Source organism: Mesoplodon densirostris, chromosome 9, assembly GCF_025265405.1.
Source record: "Mesoplodon densirostris isolate mMesDen1 chromosome 9, mMesDen1 primary haplotype, whole genome shotgun sequence".
NCBI lineage: Eukaryota > Metazoa > Chordata > Mammalia > Artiodactyla > Ziphiidae > Mesoplodon > Mesoplodon densirostris.
The window spans coordinates 86,535,213-86,556,015 of NC_082669.1; the positions used below are offsets into that span (position 1 = coordinate 86,535,213).

Sequence of the window (20,803 nt, forward strand, 5' to 3'; positions counted from 1 at the left end):
TTCTCCGAACCAAATACTGACAGCAATTCGCGCTATGGATATAAAAAATCAGGGTTAGAGAAAATGTAAATATGAAGTGAGAGTGAGGACCTATGCAAAGGAGAACACAGGTGTACAACAGCAGGTGCCTACTTGCTTTTCTTAAATTTGGAACTTGGCTCTTAGCTCCCTTGCAGCCAAACAGAAAAGGGAGATAGGAGCTGTTAAATAATTCCCCTTTTAAGTCAGGAGAAGCAAAGCTATTGTTAATCACTGAATTAGAAACGGTTTTTTTTCCTATGACTATAAATTCTTTAAATTGAGAAGGTTTTTAAAGAAGCACGTATTATTGCAGGAAAGGATCAATTGTGTTCCTATTATATATGTAGTAACAAACTTCATGTGGCTTCATAATAGCTAACATTTATTATTATTTGTTACTAAGCACTTACATATACTTCTAATTTAAATTTTACAATGATTTTTTAAAGGAAGAACTGTGATCAGCTTCCTCTTACTAATGAGGAAACTAAGGCTCAGAAGAGGTTTGGTGGGGAACCAGAAATAAACCCAAGCAGTGTGACTCCAGAACCTCCATTTTAAACCACTATTCTATGCTGCCTTTGACCTAAAACCGTTTGATATTTAAAAAGGATGTAAGATTAAGTAATAAAATTAAAATTTGTGTTATATATAGTACAGGTCCATTCTTCCTTCATAACGTTCAATGTCTTCATTCCTTTATGCCATTCTGTTGAAATTGCATTCTCCTCTCCCCAATAACTTCCTAATGGCCAATGTAATTTTTTTCCTTCTTTATCTCATTTTAAAATGGATATTTCTTACTAGAACAATATAAAATGTGTTATATTCTCAGATGAAATTGACTTTGCTAATGGTTTTAGATAAAAATGTTTTGTTTTGTTTTGTTTTTGGCTGCGCCCGGTCTTAGTTTCAGCAGGATCTTTAGTTGCAGCATGCGGGATCTTTTTTTAGTTGCGGCATGCCAGATTTAGTTCCCTGACCAGGGAGGGAACCTGGGCCGTCTTCATTGGGAGCTTGGAGTCTTAACCACTGGACCACCAGAAAAGTCTCAAAGCATATGCATTTAAATCATTTCATGAATCCACATATTCATGAAGAGCAGAGAAAAGGGCATTTTGATAACCACTAGGGTTAGTCTCTCAGGAATAAACCAGATGTTGCTGGAGATATGCAAATTCTTCCCAGTGCTCCCCTACTCCCATCTCCAAAATCATAATGTACCTTAAATTTTACTAGTAATGAGAGCTTAATTGGTTTTAAACACTCACCTTTCTGGGTCTCCTGTTTAAAATGTATCATTCACTGCCCTCCCTGTTAGGGACAGTATGAAAAGCTAGATTTAGTCATAGAGGCAGGATATGCAGGGATGAAAACCTGGCAGTAGATAACTTAAGTACTTCACCGTCTTAAATGTGACTTGATACCCACTATATGTTCATATTTTATTTATAGTTTGCTGAGGAGGCGATTTTATACAACTCAGTTTTACAATATAAGCCTAACTTAATTGGTAGGCTTCCCAGGCAGTCTATACAAGTTGGAAAGCACATCAAAATCACATACATATATATGTGTATATACACACACAAACACACACACAGATATAGTTGTTTGGTTATATAAAATAAACGTAAATGCAAGCTGAAAACAACCAATCAGAAAAAGACCCTCATTTCTGAAGGTGGAAAAGTAATTTAAAATACCATTTTACTTTTCACCATAGACCTTTGCATTTTTCTCAGGATTTATCGCCCAAAATGACTTATCTTTATTTCTCATGAAATAAGAATCCACCTTTATCTCAGCCTTTATTTACACAATAAACATTTCTTTTAAAATATTTTTATTTTTACAAAGATGCCATCTAGTGGCTTTATGAAATCAAGCATTTCAAAGTATTTCCCATTGTTACTTCATGCTAAAATGCAAATGAATGAATCAGAAAAAAATATTAGAATAATTTAGACCAAGGACCTGAAAATTATTCTTTAGAAATTATCGGTAAGAACTGAATTTGGATCATAATACCTTTATGAGCTTGTTAAGAGACTGGAAATACAGATCCATAGTCCCTTTTCTGAAAACTTAAGGGACAGATGTGTTTGAAATTCAGGTTTTTTTCAGATTTTTGAAGGTAATATGGACATATACTGTATATTCTGTAACACCTTCAGTGGGTCTGGGGAAGTACTCCAAAAGCAAATACATTAATACTTCTGTAACAAAATATATTCATAATCACATTAAAGTGGGATAAAGACCATAAACAGCCTTTTCTCAATTCAGGTCAGGTTTTGCTTCCAAATGAGTTATTAAAACACTTCCCGTTTTCAAACATTTTTGGAGTTTAGAATTTAGATATGGAATTGTGGACCTATTTTACCCTAAGAAAAAGAACCAACCCTCCAGTCACAGAAAAAGAGAGTTAAATGAAATATTATCATAAAATAGTGATGTTTACCTTCAGAAATGCCTAAAATGTTCACCTGAAAAAGAAACCAACATATTTGAAGATTATGAGAAATCCCAAAAAAGAATCTCTGCAATGCTTTTCATGTACAGTCATGTATAGAAAGAAGCTAATTGACCATACATATCATGTACACACACAACAAAAAAATAGCAACTAATATAAACCAAAAGACCACTTTGAAAACTCTATGTTAGCAATGTGTGGCAAGTTAAATTTATGAGTTCTATAGTACATTCCAAAAAAAATTTTTTTAACTTTGGTTTTCTATTTCTTGTTTCTATATATGATTTGCCATGTTCCCTTTCCCCTGCCTCTGTGTTTATGAAACCACGTGTTGAAATGTCATCATTCTCAGCCCAGATCCATTGTGTGACTCTTTTGAGCACTGTCGACCCTCGTTAGACATGTAATATGAATAAGAAACAAACTTTTGTTGTATTAAGACATTGGGATTTAGGGGTAGCCTATTCTAATTCACTATTTTTCTCATATTTTCCTTCACTAAGGAGAGTTTTGGCTTATTACCTCTAAATGAAAACATTCGAATAAATTTCTTCAGTCCCCATAAATAATTCAATTTCTGTATCACATTCCCACTTTGATTTTGTTGGGGAGGAAGAAATTTTCCTCTACCCTTCTAGGGTCTTCTGCCTGGTCAAAGAATTAAGTTGACATGAGACAGATTAACCAGAGAAAATCACACAAATTTTAATAACACATACATGGGAGAGACCCAGGAAAACTGAGTAACTCACCAAAATGGCTGAAACCCTCATATTAAATACCATCTTTAGCTAAAGACAAGAGAATGTTGTGGGTAGTGGTTTGGGACTTCAGAGGGGAGGAAGGCATTTCACAAGGATATAGAAGAGCGAATGTTTGGTAAATAAATGTTTGCTGGGCCACGCAGAGACAATGGGACACGGAAGTTTTAACAGACTTTGCTAGGTTCCTCCCCGTCTATACACCTAGCTCATACTATAGTTATGTATTGTGATAGCTTCCTTCAAAACTTCTTCCTGAGTCTTTTAGGCCTTGATTGTTTTCAGCTCAAAATAATCTGCATGCCACAGACACATTGGGGTGGCAAGTTTTGCTCCCCTACAATTTCTTCTGAATTTTATTGAAAATAAACCCCTTCATTCTCCTCTAAACCAAACTCCTATCTTCTCATTTACTTTCTTCTCCATTGTAATTGTAGTATAGACTGCCATCCCACGAAGTACTGAGTTTCAAAGGAAATTCTGACCTAAGATGCAAACTACTACTCATGGTATGTTCGGTGATTCGTTGCTTTACCCTAGACCCCAGAACACACTTGCATAGGCAGTTTCTTTAACTTCCATTTGTCTATATAGCCCTTGAGAGTGGGAGGAAAAAGAAAAGGCTGATATTAACCTATATGTGGGAATTTTCTTCGATGGAGCACTGTTGATTTTCTCCCTTTGAAGAAAAAATGTGAGGGTAGCAAACTGCCTTCCAGTGATTAAGAAGCCTGATATAGATAACTGGGGACGTGGCAAGGGTTCAAGCTCTACAGTCCTCTCTTCAGCTGGAGAACACAGTAGGCAAGGTCCTGCACGACCTGAAGATCTTGGCTTTTTGAGAAAAATGAAAGTGATCTTCAATTTCATGGGAGAGTTCCTGGGTAAACAGAAGAACACAGACTCTGGAATACTGTCTCGGCTGTTAGAAGGAATTAGGAGAGCTGGCCCAGTGGGAAGGCCCATTTGAAAAGCCTGATGAAGCATCAGGTAAAGAGACTTAACTTCTGAAGGCAACATAGCAAGTCTTCCCATCGTAGTAGGTCCTAAATTCAGCTACTTAAGAATCTGGTAACAAGAGTCATGTGAATTTGAGGAAGCTCCCACCTGGAGCCAAGTGAGGGGCAGGCAAATGGATGGGTTGACCAGCTGGGTTGACCCGGGGAGAAGTTGCCCTGCCCTCCATTTTGCAAATGTGGACGAGGCAGCCCTCAGGGACCCTTGCACTTAGAGAGCTGGCCTCAGGGCCTCTGGGGCCCCTCCAGCTCAGAAATGGAGGCCGACAGGTTGCTCACCCCTGCACCCACCAGCATCACAAGAATAATGTAAGCTGCCTTTTTACAGTGAAAAAAAAAGAATCCTGATCTTCTCCATTTGATAGATTTGACAGAAGATTGCTTTCCTTTTTATCTAGTATCCTAATCTTCACTGCTGTGCTCAGAAATAAATCTGCTTTGCCTTGTAACCACCAAAAAGCTCAATTAGCTTCACTTCTCTAACTATACTTTAGGATTAGAAAAGGAAATTAAAACAGAGATAAGCTTCCTTACCTCCACCCCCAAGTCTGAGGGAAAGGAGTCAGGGAATGGAATAATGGGGAAGAGGCAAAATGACACCTGAGGTCTGGCAGCACACGATGGCTACCACTGCTGGCACCATATCCTTTCTATTCAGAAAGGCAGACAACTTCCCAGCTTCTCCTGATCAGAAAGGATGGCAACCCTCAAGGCTGAGCCGTATCCTGTGTGCCCAGGATAGCCATGGCTTATGCCTATTATTCTTATCACACTTCCTTTCACTCTCACAATCAGTACACAATGAATGAAAAATTATATGCTTATCCTAGATATAAGCCATTTTCATCCCAAAGGAAAGAATGCCAGAAATTTGAATATTCTGCACTCACTTCACAGACGGGAAAAAGGGGGCATCACTTTGCTGCTACTTTCTTCTTTGTCTGCAAAGCTCAAACGGATTAGCTTCTTTTTCTTGAGGTGCCTGGATTATGGTGACTTACTTGAATGAGACCTATGAGGAGCCCAGGGAGACGGAAATGGGCCACTCGGAAAACTACTCAAATTAGTCTAGAAGCCACTCAGCAACAACTGAAGATCTTTAAATAGAAGAATCAGCTGCAAAAGATCAGGAAAGGTTAATCTGGAAGTTTATAAAAAGCACCTGGAAAACATCTGCAGACATAAAAACAATCAGGTGTAAGATTATAGGGGCAGTTGGAATGGCAGCTAGGAAGTGTAAGGGTGGACCACACAGTGATGTCTTTAAAATACCTACCCCATTAACATTATCTGCCTATGATCCATGTGAAGATTTCTGTACAAAATGAAATCCAGTTTATTACTTTAGTTTTTTATAGGTACTTTAACAGAAAAAGTTAAGAAAGCAGACCTACATTCTTTTTTTTTTAGATCTACATTCTTTTGGTGCAGTCCAAACAGTACAGGCAGGAGGGACAGCATCCCAAGCATATTCATTAAAAAAATATGATGTTTAGGAGCATGAGTTCTGGAGCAAGACTGTCTAGGTTCAAAAGTTAGCTCCACATCTTACTATGTAACCTTGGGTATGTTATTACACTGTCTCTTTGCCTCAGTTTCTCCAGGGTCCCCATGTTGCCTAATTGCAGGGGAGCACTACTTGCAACTGAATTCTGGTTTCTTTATCTGGAAAAATTTGCAGGATCTCACTCTTAAGAGTTGTAATGCAGATTTAATGAGTAATATTAGTCAAATACTTAGAAAATTGCCTGGCAAACATTAACAAACATTAGTCAGTATTATTATGACTACTACTGCTATTCTACAACTAGCATTCTAATTTCTAATGTAAACATCATATAAGGTCCCCTTTTATTAACAGCCACAGGAGCTCTGCTGGTGAAATATATAAGATGCCAAGGATCATGGGAGAAATGGAGCTGGAAGTATGTATCAAGTCATCTTTCTGCTTTCATGTACCCAAAGGACCTGAAAAAATTGTTGGCCAGAAAAATAGCTTGAAAGCACCTATGCAAACATGCTTTAAGATCATATATTTTGACCTCAGTAAAATTATATATTAAAGCAAATGGTTGGAACTGAAAAGGAAGATATAAATCATAAATTCTACTTCTTTTACAGAGAAGGAAATAAATAGGTTCTTTTGAGAAACTGACCATGTGTCTCAACTTAGTCACTGATTTCACGGTAGTGCTAGAGCCTGGGAATGAGAGCCCCTGGACTCGCCCCCAAATGCTTTTCCCACTTCCCACACAGAAGCGTCCGCTTGCAGTCTGACTGCTAAAAATTAACTCAATCCACTTTAAATATTCCTTTAGCATTCAATTTACATCTATATAAGGGGAGAAATATTGGAAAAAAAGAAAAATACATTTTTTCCCTCATTCCAAAAATTCTGAAATGTTCTGTTTGGCCACAAGAGATAGCAAAACACATATGTACATGCACACATACGCACACAAAAAACAAAAGAACTTTGTTTTATCTTTGAAGGTAAGAACTACCAAATTTAAATACTTAGAAATGATAGGAGGCTAGGTAGAAAAGGTGAGGACATACGAAAAGTAATTTTATTTTTGTTTAACCTTAAACTTACCAAACTGCTTCTTTCTTTGAACAGCATTTATCTTGTTTGATACCCAGCTGCACTCAATTGGAAATTAGTGGAAACTATTTAATGATTCCACTTTGAAGTTATAACCATACAACTAAGATGTTTTGAATATAAGCCTATCTGTAAGTCAGATAAACTTTAAGAACTCTTAGTGTCTCTTCTTTTACAGAAATTCTATCTCTATCCTACTGTACTTCAGTTGATCAAGAAAACTAAAGGCAAAGGGCCAGAAAGCTAACTTCCTTAAAAATGAGACAAAAGAAAAGTTTTTCCAACTACCACTATAAATAAAAATTTTTCTTTCAAATACCAAATCAATTTTCTCAAGTGTACAATGAATTCTAATTTGATAGGTTTTTTCTTACTACTTCATTTCAAACAGTGACCTACAAATTTGTTTAAACAATAATAATAATTAAGTACCTTTTATGTTTTTTCAGAATAAAAAAAATTAAATGATGTGTTGAAGATACTACTAAAAATACTTCAACTTTTGAATATGGCCCCTGCATTGGAGATCTATAGGAATTTTTCCAATTAACTTTCAAATCTTCCCACAACATTTGTTTTAAAAAATATTTTTGAAATAATTTGAATGAATGCTCTACAAATCAAAAACCGATTCACAAGTCCCTATTACATAATCAACGATTTTATCAAGTCTCCTACATATGTTCTGTATCAGTTTTCTTGATTATAAGATGTCAATAATATGGAAATATTTTTAATACAACAGAATATTTAATTACATCAGTTTCCCATAAACACACAAGTCATTTAATGATGTTTATATTGGCCACTTCCATTGGTTGGCAAGAGGCTCTTCCACTAAAGGCTCCCATGGTTTCCATTGCACCATTTTTCTTGCCAAACTTAGTTCATTTTCAGCCTGTTAATAAGAAATTTTTAAAAGATAGTTTGATTATATTGTGTAACAGATATTTATCACAGCTAATAACTGAAATATAACCTAGTAGAGCTACTTCTTTCATATTAATACATAATAAGCTGTTCCACCATCACATGTTGAACATCATTAATTAAATTACCTTAATTCTCACAGCTACACAATCATCATGAGTAAGAAAGGATGGCTTTTGATTTCTTCTATTCGATTAAAATTTGCTTTTAGAGTGTTCAAAAGTTTAGTTGGTGAGTTTTTTATCTTAATTGACTGTTTCACCATTTAGACTACAAATTCTCTGAAGAAGTATGTCTCTTAATCTATGTTAATGGCTTTCAAACTTTATTTTACCATGGCCCACCGTTTAAAAACATATTTTTTTTAACTAAGGGATCCACAAGATGCACATACAACTAAAACAAAACTAAAAATATCATCACCTTTACTAGCTGTCATACACTCTATTTTCTATTGAATGTAAAAAAAAAAAAATACTAGTCACAATCCACCTAAACTGATTTCATGATCCATAATCCTTTAGACACACAATCTGTAAAATTGTGATCTGTGAAGTGTAAGAGAATACAATAGTTGTATTTTTATTGATCAATCAAATCAGTTTCCTTAGTCAGATTATGTTACATTTAATTTTTCCTCTCAAACACAATTTACAACATATTTAACAAATATATTTTAGCTATCTTTTTTTTTTAAACATCTTTATTGGAGTATAATGGCTTTACAATGGTGTGTTAGTTTCTGCTGTATAACAAAGTGAATCAGCTATACATATACATACATCTCCATATCTCCTCCCTCTTGCGTCTCCCTTCCACCCTCCCTATCCCACCCCTCTAGGTGGACACAAAGCACTGAGCTGATCTCCCTGTTTAGCTATCTTCTTATTTCACATGTTTTCCACAGCAAAAAGACCTATGACAACTCTGGCCAACTTAGAAGAAGAACACTGTTGAACACTTGTCAGGACATCAGAGAAAGAATTCAAACACAGAATAAATGCTTAGTTTCTATCAGAGGCTATAATTCTCCAGTTAAAAGGCAATGCCTCGGGACTTCCCTGGTGGTGCAGTGGTTAAGACTCTGAGCTGCTAATGCAGGGGGCCCGGGTTCGATCCCTGGTCCCGGAACTAGATCCCACATGCATGCTGCAACTAAGAGTTCGCATGCCACAACTAAAGAGCCGGCAAGCCACAACTAAGGAGCCCGCGAGCCACGACTAAGGAAAAAAAAAAAAGGCAATGCCTCATTTATGCCAGTGGTGCGAAACAGCCAATCTATGTTTAGCAGCAACAGTCTAAAATGTATATAAACAATGAGTTAAAAAGAGTAGATAAACAGTAATCTGGGGGTAGAGGTATTTCCTAATGCTGAAATGAGAAAATACTGATTAAAACTATCCCTAAGGATGACTCTCTCTCTGAATGCCCTTTGACTTTTGTCTCTTGAACATTCATGCCTTCTCTATGCCCCCAAAAAGTCACTGCATGCTGAGGAGGATTCCTACCCCTGAACACCACTTAAGTCAGCCCTACTTCAGGGAGCTGGACTCAGCTGGCATGTGGTACCTGTATCTACTCCCTCCCTCTTCTCTGGCTTCCGACACACTACCCCTTTCCTCATTCCTCTCATATGTCCCTCTTGAAATGGGCTGTCCAGTACGGTAGCCACTACCTACCTGTGACTACTGAGTGAGCACTTAACATGTAGCTAGTTCAAATTCAGATGTGCTGAGAGTATAAAATACACACCAGATTTTAAAGACTTAGTATAAAAAAAATGTAAAATGTCTTAATTTTTTACATGGATGATATGTTTCAATGATATTATTTTAGATCTACTGGGTTAAATAAAGCATTATTAAAATTTAACCTTAGCATAGCCCATGAAAATTTGAGAACTGCATAGATAACGTAAAAATACTTAATGTACCCTACGACTATAACTGCATGATAAATTAATGTACCAGCTAAACTAAAGTTATGATCAAAGTGAAATCAGGTAGAAAAGAAAGAGGAACAGAAGGAAGACAATAATAATAAGTTTACATTAAATTCCCAGAACACTTTATCTAGTACCATATTCAACCTGGCAAATGAATAGGAAGGCCAAGAAAATAGGCCCCTGAATGACTGAAACAGTCTACATTTATAGAAAGCTGTCTGAATACTCCATTCCTCTTTTAACAGAGCCATCTAACAATTCTTTCAAATTTGTATATTATGTCTATTGGTAAGAGATTTTGATAAAAGGCAAGAAAAAGTAAGAAAAAAATGTTTACATTTTTAAAAAATATGAAAAATGTAAAAATTACATGAAACAGAATTAAACATTTATCAGACCCTTATAAGGGGAAGACATTCTAAACCTATATATAATATTGGGAAGGAGGGGAGATTAAAAGGGGAGTGGGCAGAGGGAGAGTGATTTGACCAAGTAAAAAATTTAAAAACCTCTACATATGGGAGAAAATAACTAAAGTCAGAAGGCAAAGAACAGACTAAATATATATATATATATATGTGTATATATATATATATATATATATACATATATAGCAAAAATTTAAGGTTAATATCTTTTATTTGAAAAAAACCTCAAAGAAATATATAAGAAAAACACTAAAAACAAATGACAGAGTAAAAACTTTAACAATATAAATTACAAAACATGAAATACAAAAACATATTTTAAGAATTTAACCTTCAAGAGTCAAAAATAAAAATGAAACTACATTTTAATTTTATGACTCAAAAGACCTGTATTTTTCCATATTAAAAATATAGTAACCCTTTAAAATGTAAAAGTATATGTATCTAAAAAGATAAATTATTCAAACAGCAATAATACTGTTACTAATCTGAACTAAGGAAAGGCTAACAAGAACATGCTAATTAAATTCTAAACTTCCAACAAAAGCCTCATAAATTCAAATTATAATCAATGATAAATATTTAGCTGACATACACATGTCAGAGTATGCATTTTCTTATGTGGTTAGTCTTCTATTGGATGACTTGATATAAATTAAAAAGTTTAGCTTTCCTTTCTTTCTGGAATGTCATTTTGTACCTCTATAACATTGTGCCTTTGAACATTTGAAGCTAAACATCTGAATATTCAACTTTTCTTTACCTGAAGAATCACCTCTTCTATTTGGCCTCCCTGAAGTTGCTCTTCTAATTTTTTAACATTTGGTTCCTATAATTTAAGGGAAAAAAAGAAAAAAATATTTAAAGAAGCACAAAGAGCACTTAATATGACAAATGTAATTAATTTTTCTTTCATTGTACCCTTGCTTATTTTTACCAAATATCTGGTTAAGAGCCATTTCATCTCTCTACTATTTTATTGCTTTTCTGTCTTAATATTAAAAGTGTTAAACGTTTATTGATGTGCTTATCAAGGGTAAGAATATGATGTTTAATTCAGTTTTTCTAAAATACAGATTTTAAAATAATACTTTATTTTCTTAGTACTTCCTATATTTCCTCTTAAGCATTAGCATTAAAAATAAATGCTACCCTATGACCCAGAACTCTACTCCTAGGTATATGCCAAACAGAAATGCATAATACATTAACCAAATGACATGTTCAAGAATGTTCACAGCAGCATAAATTACATCCCCAAACCAGAAACAATCCAAATGACCATATATAATAGAATAAATGAATAAACTGTAGTATTTGAATATAATAGAATATTATACAGCAATGAGAATGAACCAATTACAACTATATGCAACAACATAGATGATTCTCTCGAACATATTATTAAGCAAAAGAAACCAGACAAATACATATTGATGATTCCACTTATAAAAAGTTCAAAACCAGGCAAAATGAATCTGTGGTGTTAGAGGTCAGAAGAGTAGTTATCTTCAGGAGGGTAGTAACCTTGAGAAGAACAAGAAAGGGTTTTGGCATTCTGGAAATGTCCTCTTTTTTGATTTAGTGTTGACATGTGTGATTACTTTGTGAAAATACATCAGGTTCTATGCTTATAATGTCTGCACATTTCTTTATGTACATTATTCTTCAATAAAAGGTTACCTGAAACTATCACACGGTTAATCGGTTATACTCCTATATAATATAAGAAGTTAAAAAAATAATTAAAAATAAAATAGCCACTGTGCTTCCCCACTTTGACTCCAAAAAAAAAAAAGTTAATATAGTAACTAGAACATTCAATGACATGTATTTATTTTCTAGTAGACCAAGCTTTTTGAGAGCCAGAAATCATGATCTATATATACACATGCATATGTAAATAAGGTGTAAATAGGGTAGCTTCTTGGCCTATAAATGGAGTGAAAAGAGGGAAAAAAAAAGTTATTTTCTACAGGAATTGGCATCTGTCTCAGGGTATCTGCTGGCTGACCCAATACATCTGTATGGCTTGTTCCTCCACTTCCATCAAGGTCTTTGCTCATACATCTTCTTCTTAGTGAGAACCACTCTGATAATTTTTACTGTGGTAGGCTGGAATAATGCCTCACAAACTGTACATGAACTAATCCCTGGAATCTATGAATGTTACTTTATATGGCAAATATTTCGCAGATGTGATTAAGGACCTTGGAATGGGAAGGTTATCCTAGATTATCTGAGTGAGCCCTAAATACAATTATAGGTGTCCTTATAAGAGAGAGGCAGAGGGAAATTACACATGGAAAAAGAAAAAGTAAAGACTGGAGTGACTCAGCCACAAGCCAAGGAATAACAAAAGCCATCACAGCTGGAAAAGGCAAGGAATGAATTCTATCCTAAAGCCTCCAAAGGGAGTGCAGACCTGCCGACACCTTGATTTTGGTCCGATACTAATTTTAGCTTCCAGAAATATAAGACAATAAATTTCTATTATTTTAACTCACCAAGGTTGTTATAATTTGTTACAGCAATCATAGAAAACTAATACATATTGTAACACCTCTCATCACCCTCATACACACCATTCTTCCTTCTTTAATTTCCTTCACTGCACTTACTATGTTCTAACACACTATGGAATGTACTTCTTTATTCACTTATTTTTCTTATTTATTTCTTTGCCTCCCATCATTAATGTATAATCTCCAAGGCAGGGATTTTTATGTTTTGTTCATTGCCATGTAGGCACTAGCTTCCATGCCCAGAACCATACGTAGCATATGACAGACATGCATTAAGTGTTTCTTGAATAAATACAAAGTAGTTAGAAAAGAGAGGGAAACAAAGCAGATGAACATGTTTGAGAAAGACTGTTTAACTCAAAATGACTGAGCTATGAAGCCAAAAATTAATAACAAAACAGGGAAGCTGGTCACTGTCATGATACCCAGGAGGGAGAATGAAGAGAAGGCAAGGAATATTCAACATTATTTTCAACTCAGGAAAAGCCTGTGTTAGGAAAACAATTCAAAATTTGTCTTACTTAAGCTGGGTCAGTAATGTGAGTTTTATTTACTAATGGCATAATGCCACCAAGCTTGATAAGGTACCATGTACTGAATGCTCACTATATGCTTGCAACTGTGTTAAGCACTATACATATATTACCCATTCAGTCCTAACAACAAGTGTTCAAGGCAGGTATTATTATATCCAAGTTACGGATGAGGGAATTGAGACAGAGAAAATGGGCAATATGCCAACTCACCAAATAAGTATTAGAGCTGAGATGAAAATTTTGGAAAGACCACAAACCAATGCTTTTCACCACTATGCTATTACTATCTCCATAGTATAATCTGAAAAAAATATTTACTTTTATTTCCATTTTAGGCTTAGACACTTTATAATCATTACAATATTCTCTGAAGATTCCATGGCTCTATAGGTGGGGTTAAAAATCTGTGTTAATTTTATCAAACAGGATTCAGTAATACAGCTATTACATAGTGCTTGGTGTTTTAAAAATTATTTGTATACAGCCTTTTGGATAAACAAATATTTCTAAGGACCTTATTAAGTGTCAGGCACTAAGCTAGATTCTTGGGATAAAAAGATGAATGCAATTCACAAGTAGCTTATGGACTAGTACAGAAGACATAAAAGGCTTCACAGAGGAAGTGATAGATCTTGAGGACTGAGTAAGAACTGCCTGGCAGACAAGGTAAGGGTATTTCAGGAAGAGGGAAGAGAAAATACAAAGAAACCAAAAATAAAATTGCATGGAACTCACATAACTGTCAGCAGTCTGGTATTACTAAAGTATAGTGCACAAAACAGGAAAAGACAAGATAAGATTGAGAAGATAACTTAGAGCCAGATCTTGGGGGGGGGCTTCCATACCATGCTAAAGACTTCATCCTATAAGCCAGTGGCTCCCAAACCTGGCTATACGTCAAAATCATGCAGATAAAGGTAGCTAGATGAGTTTCACACAACCAGCCCAGCATAAATCCTTAAACTCAGCCTTTGAGAAACACTGAACAGGAAACCATAGTAAGGTTTTAAGCAGGAAGATCTCATGATCAGATCTACATATTGAAAAAAAAACTCTATTGGCAGTGTGGGGCATATAATGAAATATGATAGAACTAAATACAGACCAATTTAGTTATAAGGCAACTGAAACAGCCTAGGTTAGAGAAAAGAATTTTAGAATTATTAAGTGAAAGCAATGACAATGAACTCTTCTTTGGGTGACATTGGCAAAAGTAAAGGAAAATATAAGTTTTCTTTTTCTTTTAAGGTAAGAAAAAGCTAAATATATTTTGAGGCTAACTGAAAGATGATAATAAAATGGAAGGCTAAAAGAGAAACAGAGAAGAAATGATTAAAGGGGAACACGGTTATGGAGAAGGAAAGCAGAGAATAAAAGACAGTTGAAGAGACTGACCTCATGAAAAGAAAAAGAAATTTCTTACTATGAGATGGGAAAAAATGCACAAGCCCATTTTCCTTAAAGAAAGATGAATTCAAAAGAAATGTTAATTTCCCCTTTAGAGACTTGTAATCTGTGAATTACTTCCAGAACTGCCAAGATAAGAATAAAAGTTCCAAATCAAATTGCACTGTTTTGCCATATACCTGCAGAAAATGTAAGAATTCTCTCTGGACTACAGAGTTTGGTGATCTAATAATAAGAAAACTATATTAGGGCCACTTATTACATGTATAAGTGGTCCTAAACTTTTGGAGTTTCTGAACACTATTTTGGATAATTACAAAAGTCCACGAAATAACTGCTAGTGTGGAAATTTAACAACAGTGCAATATAGTTTGGTATAAAAGAAGTAGCAGCAGTCTATTGTGTGCCTGTCTAGGGCCTTTGATTCAGAAGCTGTAAAATGCTTGTATTAGTCTGCCTGGGCTGCCATAACAAAATACCATACATAGACTGGATGGCTCAAACAAGAAAAATTTATTTTCTCACAATTCTGGATACTGGAAGTCCAAGATCAAGGTATGACAGAGTCCATTTCTGGTGGGAGTTGTCTTCCTGGTTTGCAGACAGCGACCTTCTTGCTGTGTCCTTACGTGGCAGAGAACGCGAACTCTCCAGTATCTCTTCTTAGAAGGATACTTATCCTACTGGATCGGTGTACCACTCTTATGATCTCATTAACCTTAATTACTCCACACTGCGGGGTTAGGGCTTCAACATATGAATTTGGGAGGACACAAACATTCTGTCCATAACAAGGTTCAATATATTTTGGTAGTTAAGAGACTAATTTGGTCCTCTTCTTTTCATAACAAAGCACTTTTTAAAACAGTTATTCCTGACAGTTGTTAAACATAATATACATATTTTTTTTCGGTTTTGTTTTCATTCTTCTCTACTCTAAAACTAGAAAAATGAAATAAAGATTGATATATCTATAGATGAGAAGTAAAAGATCAATAAAGGACTAGACAGGTAAGAGAGATAAGTGAAAGCTATAATGTTAACTTAAGGATGGGACTTGATTTTATTCTTTCACTCCTGTATTTATAGTGCCTGTCATATAAAAAGTACTCAATAAACAGGAGTTTGATGAATGAAAGGGAGAAAGGATGGAAGAAACACACGGAAGGAAGGAGAATAGAAAGGAGAGTGCGCAGAATATGCAAAAAGTAATCAACTGAATTTTTTATTTTTTTTGTTAAATGTTGCTTTGGATACCATACATCCAAGAAAACAAAATCACATTAGCTACTTACCGCTTTAACCATACTCAGCTTCTCATTTGTAATCTGTTCTGTATACTTTCTATATGCTGCATTTTTAGGGATTTGTCCAAGAACATCAAGAATCTTTGTATACAATATTTTTAGCCTCTGAAAAGACAAAAAATACAAATTTCCAGTTTAAAATGTCACCAAAGATTTTAAAAGTCTCACCAATTATTAAAAAAAAAATTCACAACTATTTTTTAAAAAAGCATTTAACTTTTCCTTGCTGCAACTTCTTCATGTCTATGCCTATCGATCCCTTTACAGCTTAGGAAAAATGTGAATATAAAGATGGAAACTTTTCATATTTGTATGTATGACAAAAGTTGTACAGAAGTTAAAGGTATGATAACAAAAATAAAACTGCATTCTAACTTATTGCTAACAATCTTTTTGGTAAATTAAATCACTTACTAAATCAGTATGTCTCAAATTGAGGTACTAAGCACTGCAAATTCTGATCTTTAAAAAGTATTTTATTTGGATTTCTATAGAAATAGAAAAATATATAAGCAGTATATTATCAGTATGATCAAATTTAACGGAATGTAGTGATGATACTTCAGTGCTTATGCTTAGTGACTATGATCAAGTTGGTACCATGAGAAGATTTCACCACAGGCTCAACAGAAAAAAGAAGCAAGAAAACGGAGTCACTGCACATATTAAAGCAGCACATATTAAAGCACACTGAACTTAAAGTTCAATACAGCAGCCAGCAATAAAGTCATATGATAAAAAGTTGTTATAGTAGACCCTAATTCACAGTTCATAAATATTAAGTATAATCATAAATATACATATGTGATGAGGATTTTTCATTATTTCTTTGAAATTTGTTTTAGTTTAATTGTATGAAACCGTAGATGCTAATACCTAATTTCATTCATATATATTCACCATATATATGAATAAACAAAACCAACCTTAAGGGCCTCTAAGAATCATTTTTCTTAAAAAGTACTCTGCATATTTAGACATTACTTCTATATTTGAATATGATGTTCCGTAATAGAAGGTATTTTACTATACTAATGTAGAGCTTGTTAGATAACATATCATCTAAATTTTGTGTGTGTGTGTGTGGGGGTGGTTTAGCCTCATTTCTTCTCAATTTTAGCAAAGGGCATGACAATAGAAAGGCCTGGTAAGAGACATGGATTCTAAAATGGGGATGTTAATAATATCAGCTTCATAGGATTTTGTATAACTTAGAACAGTACCTGGCACACATTAAGTTTCAATAAGTGCTAGCATTATTATTCTATTGGGGAAAGAAGAGTCACATCAGCAGATGTCAGAGAAGGTTTCATAGAAAAGGCAGCATCTGAGAGAGACCTGGAGGGATGGTAGGACTTAGACATTTGAAGATGTTAGTAAAGGCAATCTTACACATAGAATACATACAGAGGACTGAATGGCAGAAAATACAGGTAATGTAAAGTAATTATTATATAGTTCTATTTCCCTTGAACTGTGTTGTCTAACATAGTAGCCACTAACCAAATTTGGCCATTGAGCACTTGAAATGTGCCAAATCTGAACTAAGATGTGCTGTTAAGTGTAACTACACATTGGATTTTGAACATTTAGTATGAAAAAAAGACTATAAAATATCATTAATTTTTTATATTGATTATATATTGAAATGGTAATATTTTGGATATGTTAGGTAAAATAAAATATATTAACTTCTTCCTTATTAAAAGAAAGTGACTCCTAGAAAATTTTGTACTACAAGCATGGTTTATATTTATGACTTGCATTATATTTTTATTGGACAGCCCATGGCTAGAATATAGGACACAGAGAAAATGCTTTGGAGATAAGGTTGGAGAAAAAGCAAATCAGACTGTATGTGGTTCTGCACGGCAAGTTAAAGCATTTGGGCTTTATTATGTGGGCAATTAAAAGATTTAGGGAAATTGTGATTAGATGTGTGCTTCAGAAAAATTAATCTGGCAGTAGTGAGTTAAAAGAATAGGATGAAGGAGCAACAGAGAAGAAGGCCAGTAACAAGGTTGTTGCAATTCTCTACACAAGAACAAGGGACTAAACTGTGGTAATAATAGTAGGACAAAAAAGAGAGGTCATAATGGAGAGGTGTTATAGAAAAGGATCAACAAAATTCATCGCTGGAGTGAACATGAAGATAAAAGAGTGTAAGAGAAGTATCAACTATGATGTCCAATTCCCAGCCTGCAGAGTAGAAAGACTTTGATACCATCAAGAAAAATACTCCACAGTGGAAGAAACAGATTTAGAAAGGGAAAACCATGAGTTCAGTTTTAGACAATGAGTCTAAAGGCATTATGAACTCATAATGAGTACAAGACATTAACTCAACAAACATTAGTTACTGAGCACATACCATGTGCTAGCATAGTTCTAGCAGTGAACAAAAGAATTAAAAAATCCCTGTCTTGATGAAAACGTACAGTCCAGTAGAGAGAGACAACATACAAGATAAATCAGTAGAATACAGTCCGTTGAAGAGTGATCTGGAGAACCACTGTAAGCACTTTGGTAATTACAGTGAAATGGAAAAGCACTGGCGAATTCTGAGGAAAGGAGTCACATGACTCGACTCACATTTTAGCAGGCTGACTTCTGTTGAAAAAAGATCAAACTGAGGCAGTGAAAAGCAGGGAGAGGCAGTTAGGAAGCAAATGCAATTATCCACAGCCATGATGATGGCGGCTGAGAACAGGGTAGTAGAGGAGGTGGTGAGAAGTAATCAAAATTTGGATATAATTTGAAGGTAGAACCCAGAGGATTTACTGAAGTACCCAATGTGGGGTGTGAGAGAAAGAATGAAAGATGATTTCAAGCCTTTTGACTGAGTGAATAGAAAAATGGAACTGCTGTTCACTGAGATGAGCAAACCTGAGAGAAGAGCAGGTTTTAGGGAGAAGGTCAGGAATCCAATTTGGGGCATGTTAAGTTTAGGTTGCCTGCCTGACATCCAAGTGGAGATGTCCACTAAGGAATGAAATATACAAGACTTCCATAAAGGGAGAGGTCAGTGTGCTTGCCATGGGAACCCGAGAGTTATCAGTGTGTAGGTGGTATTTAAAACCATCGGAATGGGTCCAGACACCAACAGAGAGCAAATACAAACAGAGAAAAGACCCAAGAACAAAGTCTTAGAACTCCACCATTTAGAAGTAGGGATATGAGGGATAAGCAGAACAGGAAAAGGCCAAAAGAAGTAGGGAAAAAAAACACACCAGGAGATTGAGGTGTCTTGAAGCACAGTAAAGTGTTTGATGGACAGTGCCAAACAAGTCAAATGCTGCTATTGGGTTAATAAAGATGAGAAACGTGAGCTGACCATCAGATTTAGCAGCATGGTGACCCTGAAAAGAACAGTTCTGGCCAAGCCTGACTGGAGTGCCTTCAAAATGGAATAAGAGAAACAGGAGACCGTTAAGTACAGATAACTTTTGAGTTACCTGTAAAAGGGAAGGAAGGAGAGAAATGGCGTGATTATAGGAGGGAGGAGAACGATCAAGGGAGGTCTCTTTTTTTTCTTTCTTTCTTTTTTTTTTTTTTTTTTTTTTGATGGAAGAATGTCTGAATACTGACGGGAAAGACCTACTAAAAGGGAAAACTGATGACAAAAGGCGGCAACTGCTAGACCGCTATCTTTGGTAATCGAAATTGTACAGAATCTAAGGCACCTAAGAAAAGGTGAGGCGGGGGGAAAAGGTGGAAAATGGCGATACAGATCTGGGAAGACACTCGCAAAAGTACAAGTGAGCCACTAGAATGCCACGGAAAAACTCAACAAGCAAATGGTTTGAGAAAGAGATCATGGCAAAACAACCAAACAAAAACGTGGTACCAGATAAACCAAGTACTAAACACCGCTGTTGACTCAAGAGCTCACGCTGAGTTGTAATTTGGGGCTTGCAATATCCGTATCCCGTTAACCACTGAAGAAACAAGGTCGCAGGGTTCTAGGCTTCCTTGGAAATTCAGGAAGAAAAGAGGTACATACCTCGTGTGGACTCTCACATACAGCCAATCCCACAAGGCCAGTGGTCTGTTCAAAAAACAAAACACGATTCATGCTGTTTACTACAATTCCCCGCATACCCACACTAAGACAAGCAAAACCACTACTGTCCTGGCTAAAACTGGCCTAAAACCAGCTACCGGTCTCTCAAAGCCGCTGGTTCGGAGTTTTCTTCTCTTCTCCGATCGGAGCCGCTAAACTGGTCACCCCTAAGGGCAGAGCAAAATGAGTCCCCCAGAAGCACCGCCAAGCCCGTGACAGTTCCAGCCACCACCCGCGGGCTGACTCCGTCCCCACAGTCTAAATTCCGTCAGTGACCTCCAACCGCCTCACCTTCTTCAGCAAGCCCGCCATGACAGCGCCGAGCAACGGGGACGCGCAGCCCTCTGGGAACTCGCCCAGACCCGCTCAATCCACCACAGAGGCCGCCATTCCGTCACCTTGGAAACAGCTTGGCCCCGCCCCCTAAGGCTCTTTAATGGAGCAAAGGCTCTGCACCGCCCATTCCTAAAAGAAAAAGTGACGCATGCGCAATGAGTGCACAAAGCCTCTAAACCAGGAGGGTGGGGCAAAGATTATGTTAGGTGTCTTACGTCTCAGTTCCTGTCCCTCTGACGCTATCTGCCTGCCCAAAGGTTGAGGGAAACCCTCCAAGCTACAAAAACACACCAGGAGATTGAGGTAATAGTCGCTCTAGGAACCTGCATTCGTCTTAACCTTTGGTGAATTCCTCTCTTCCACAGCGTAGTGTGCAGTAAAATGAGGGGGGTCGTGGAGGTATCGTCTAAGTGATCTCTTAGGTGCAAAGGTTAGTTCAGTATT

The 20,803-nt window shown here is 36.0% G+C and overlaps 2 protein-coding genes across 5 annotated transcripts in view; one reads left to right on the forward strand and one right to left on the reverse strand.

Moving 5' to 3' along the window:
- Nucleotides 1–6,816: 6,816 nt before the first annotated feature.
- Nucleotides 6,817–20,411, reverse strand: NDUFA5 (NADH:ubiquinone oxidoreductase subunit A5). 4 transcript variants are annotated; one of them, XM_060108619.1, is made up of 5 exons: nucleotides 20,315–20,411; nucleotides 19,964–20,008; nucleotides 15,949–16,065; nucleotides 10,949–11,014; nucleotides 6,817–7,780 (listed from the first exon to the last, which is right to left on the reverse strand). In XM_060108619.1, the coding sequence occupies exons 1-5, from the start codon at nucleotides 20,333–20,335 to the stop codon at nucleotides 7,679–7,681; spliced, it is 351 nt and encodes a 116-aa protein (XP_059964602.1). In that variant the 5' UTR covers nucleotides 20,336–20,411; the 3' UTR covers nucleotides 6,817–7,678. The 4 variants fall into 4 exon arrangements, with proteins under 4 accessions (XP_059964602.1, XP_059964603.1, XP_059964604.1 ...); XM_060108620.1 differs by lacking the exon at nucleotides 19,964–20,008; XM_060108621.1 differs by lacking the exon at nucleotides 15,949–16,065.
- Nucleotides 20,412–20,628: 217 nt separating this feature from the next.
- Nucleotides 20,629–20,803, forward strand: part of ASB15 (ankyrin repeat and SOCS box containing 15) — a 41,105-nt gene continuing 40,930 nt past the window's right edge. The window contains exon 1 of the mRNA XM_060108433.1: nucleotides 20,629–20,662. The gene's annotated coding sequence lies outside the window, so the exon portion shown is untranslated. The remainder of the gene's footprint in view (nucleotides 20,663–20,803) is intronic.

What these genes read in the sequence shown, in the direction of transcription:
- NDUFA5 (XM_060108616.1), bottom strand. Translation starts at nt 20,059, where the DNA reads ATGCGGGGAATTGTAGTAAACAGCATGAATCGTGTTTTGTTTTTTGAA. An exon ending in TATGTGAGAGTCCACACGAG is followed by an intron (nt 16,066 to 19,963) that starts GTATGTACCTCT and finishes TTGTCTTTTCAG; the next exon opens with AGGCTAAAAATATTGTATAC. An exon ending in AGCTGAGTATGGTTAAAGCG is followed by an intron (nt 11,015 to 15,948) that starts GTAAGTAGCTAA and finishes CTTAAATTATAG; the next exon opens with GAACCAAATGTTAAAAAATT.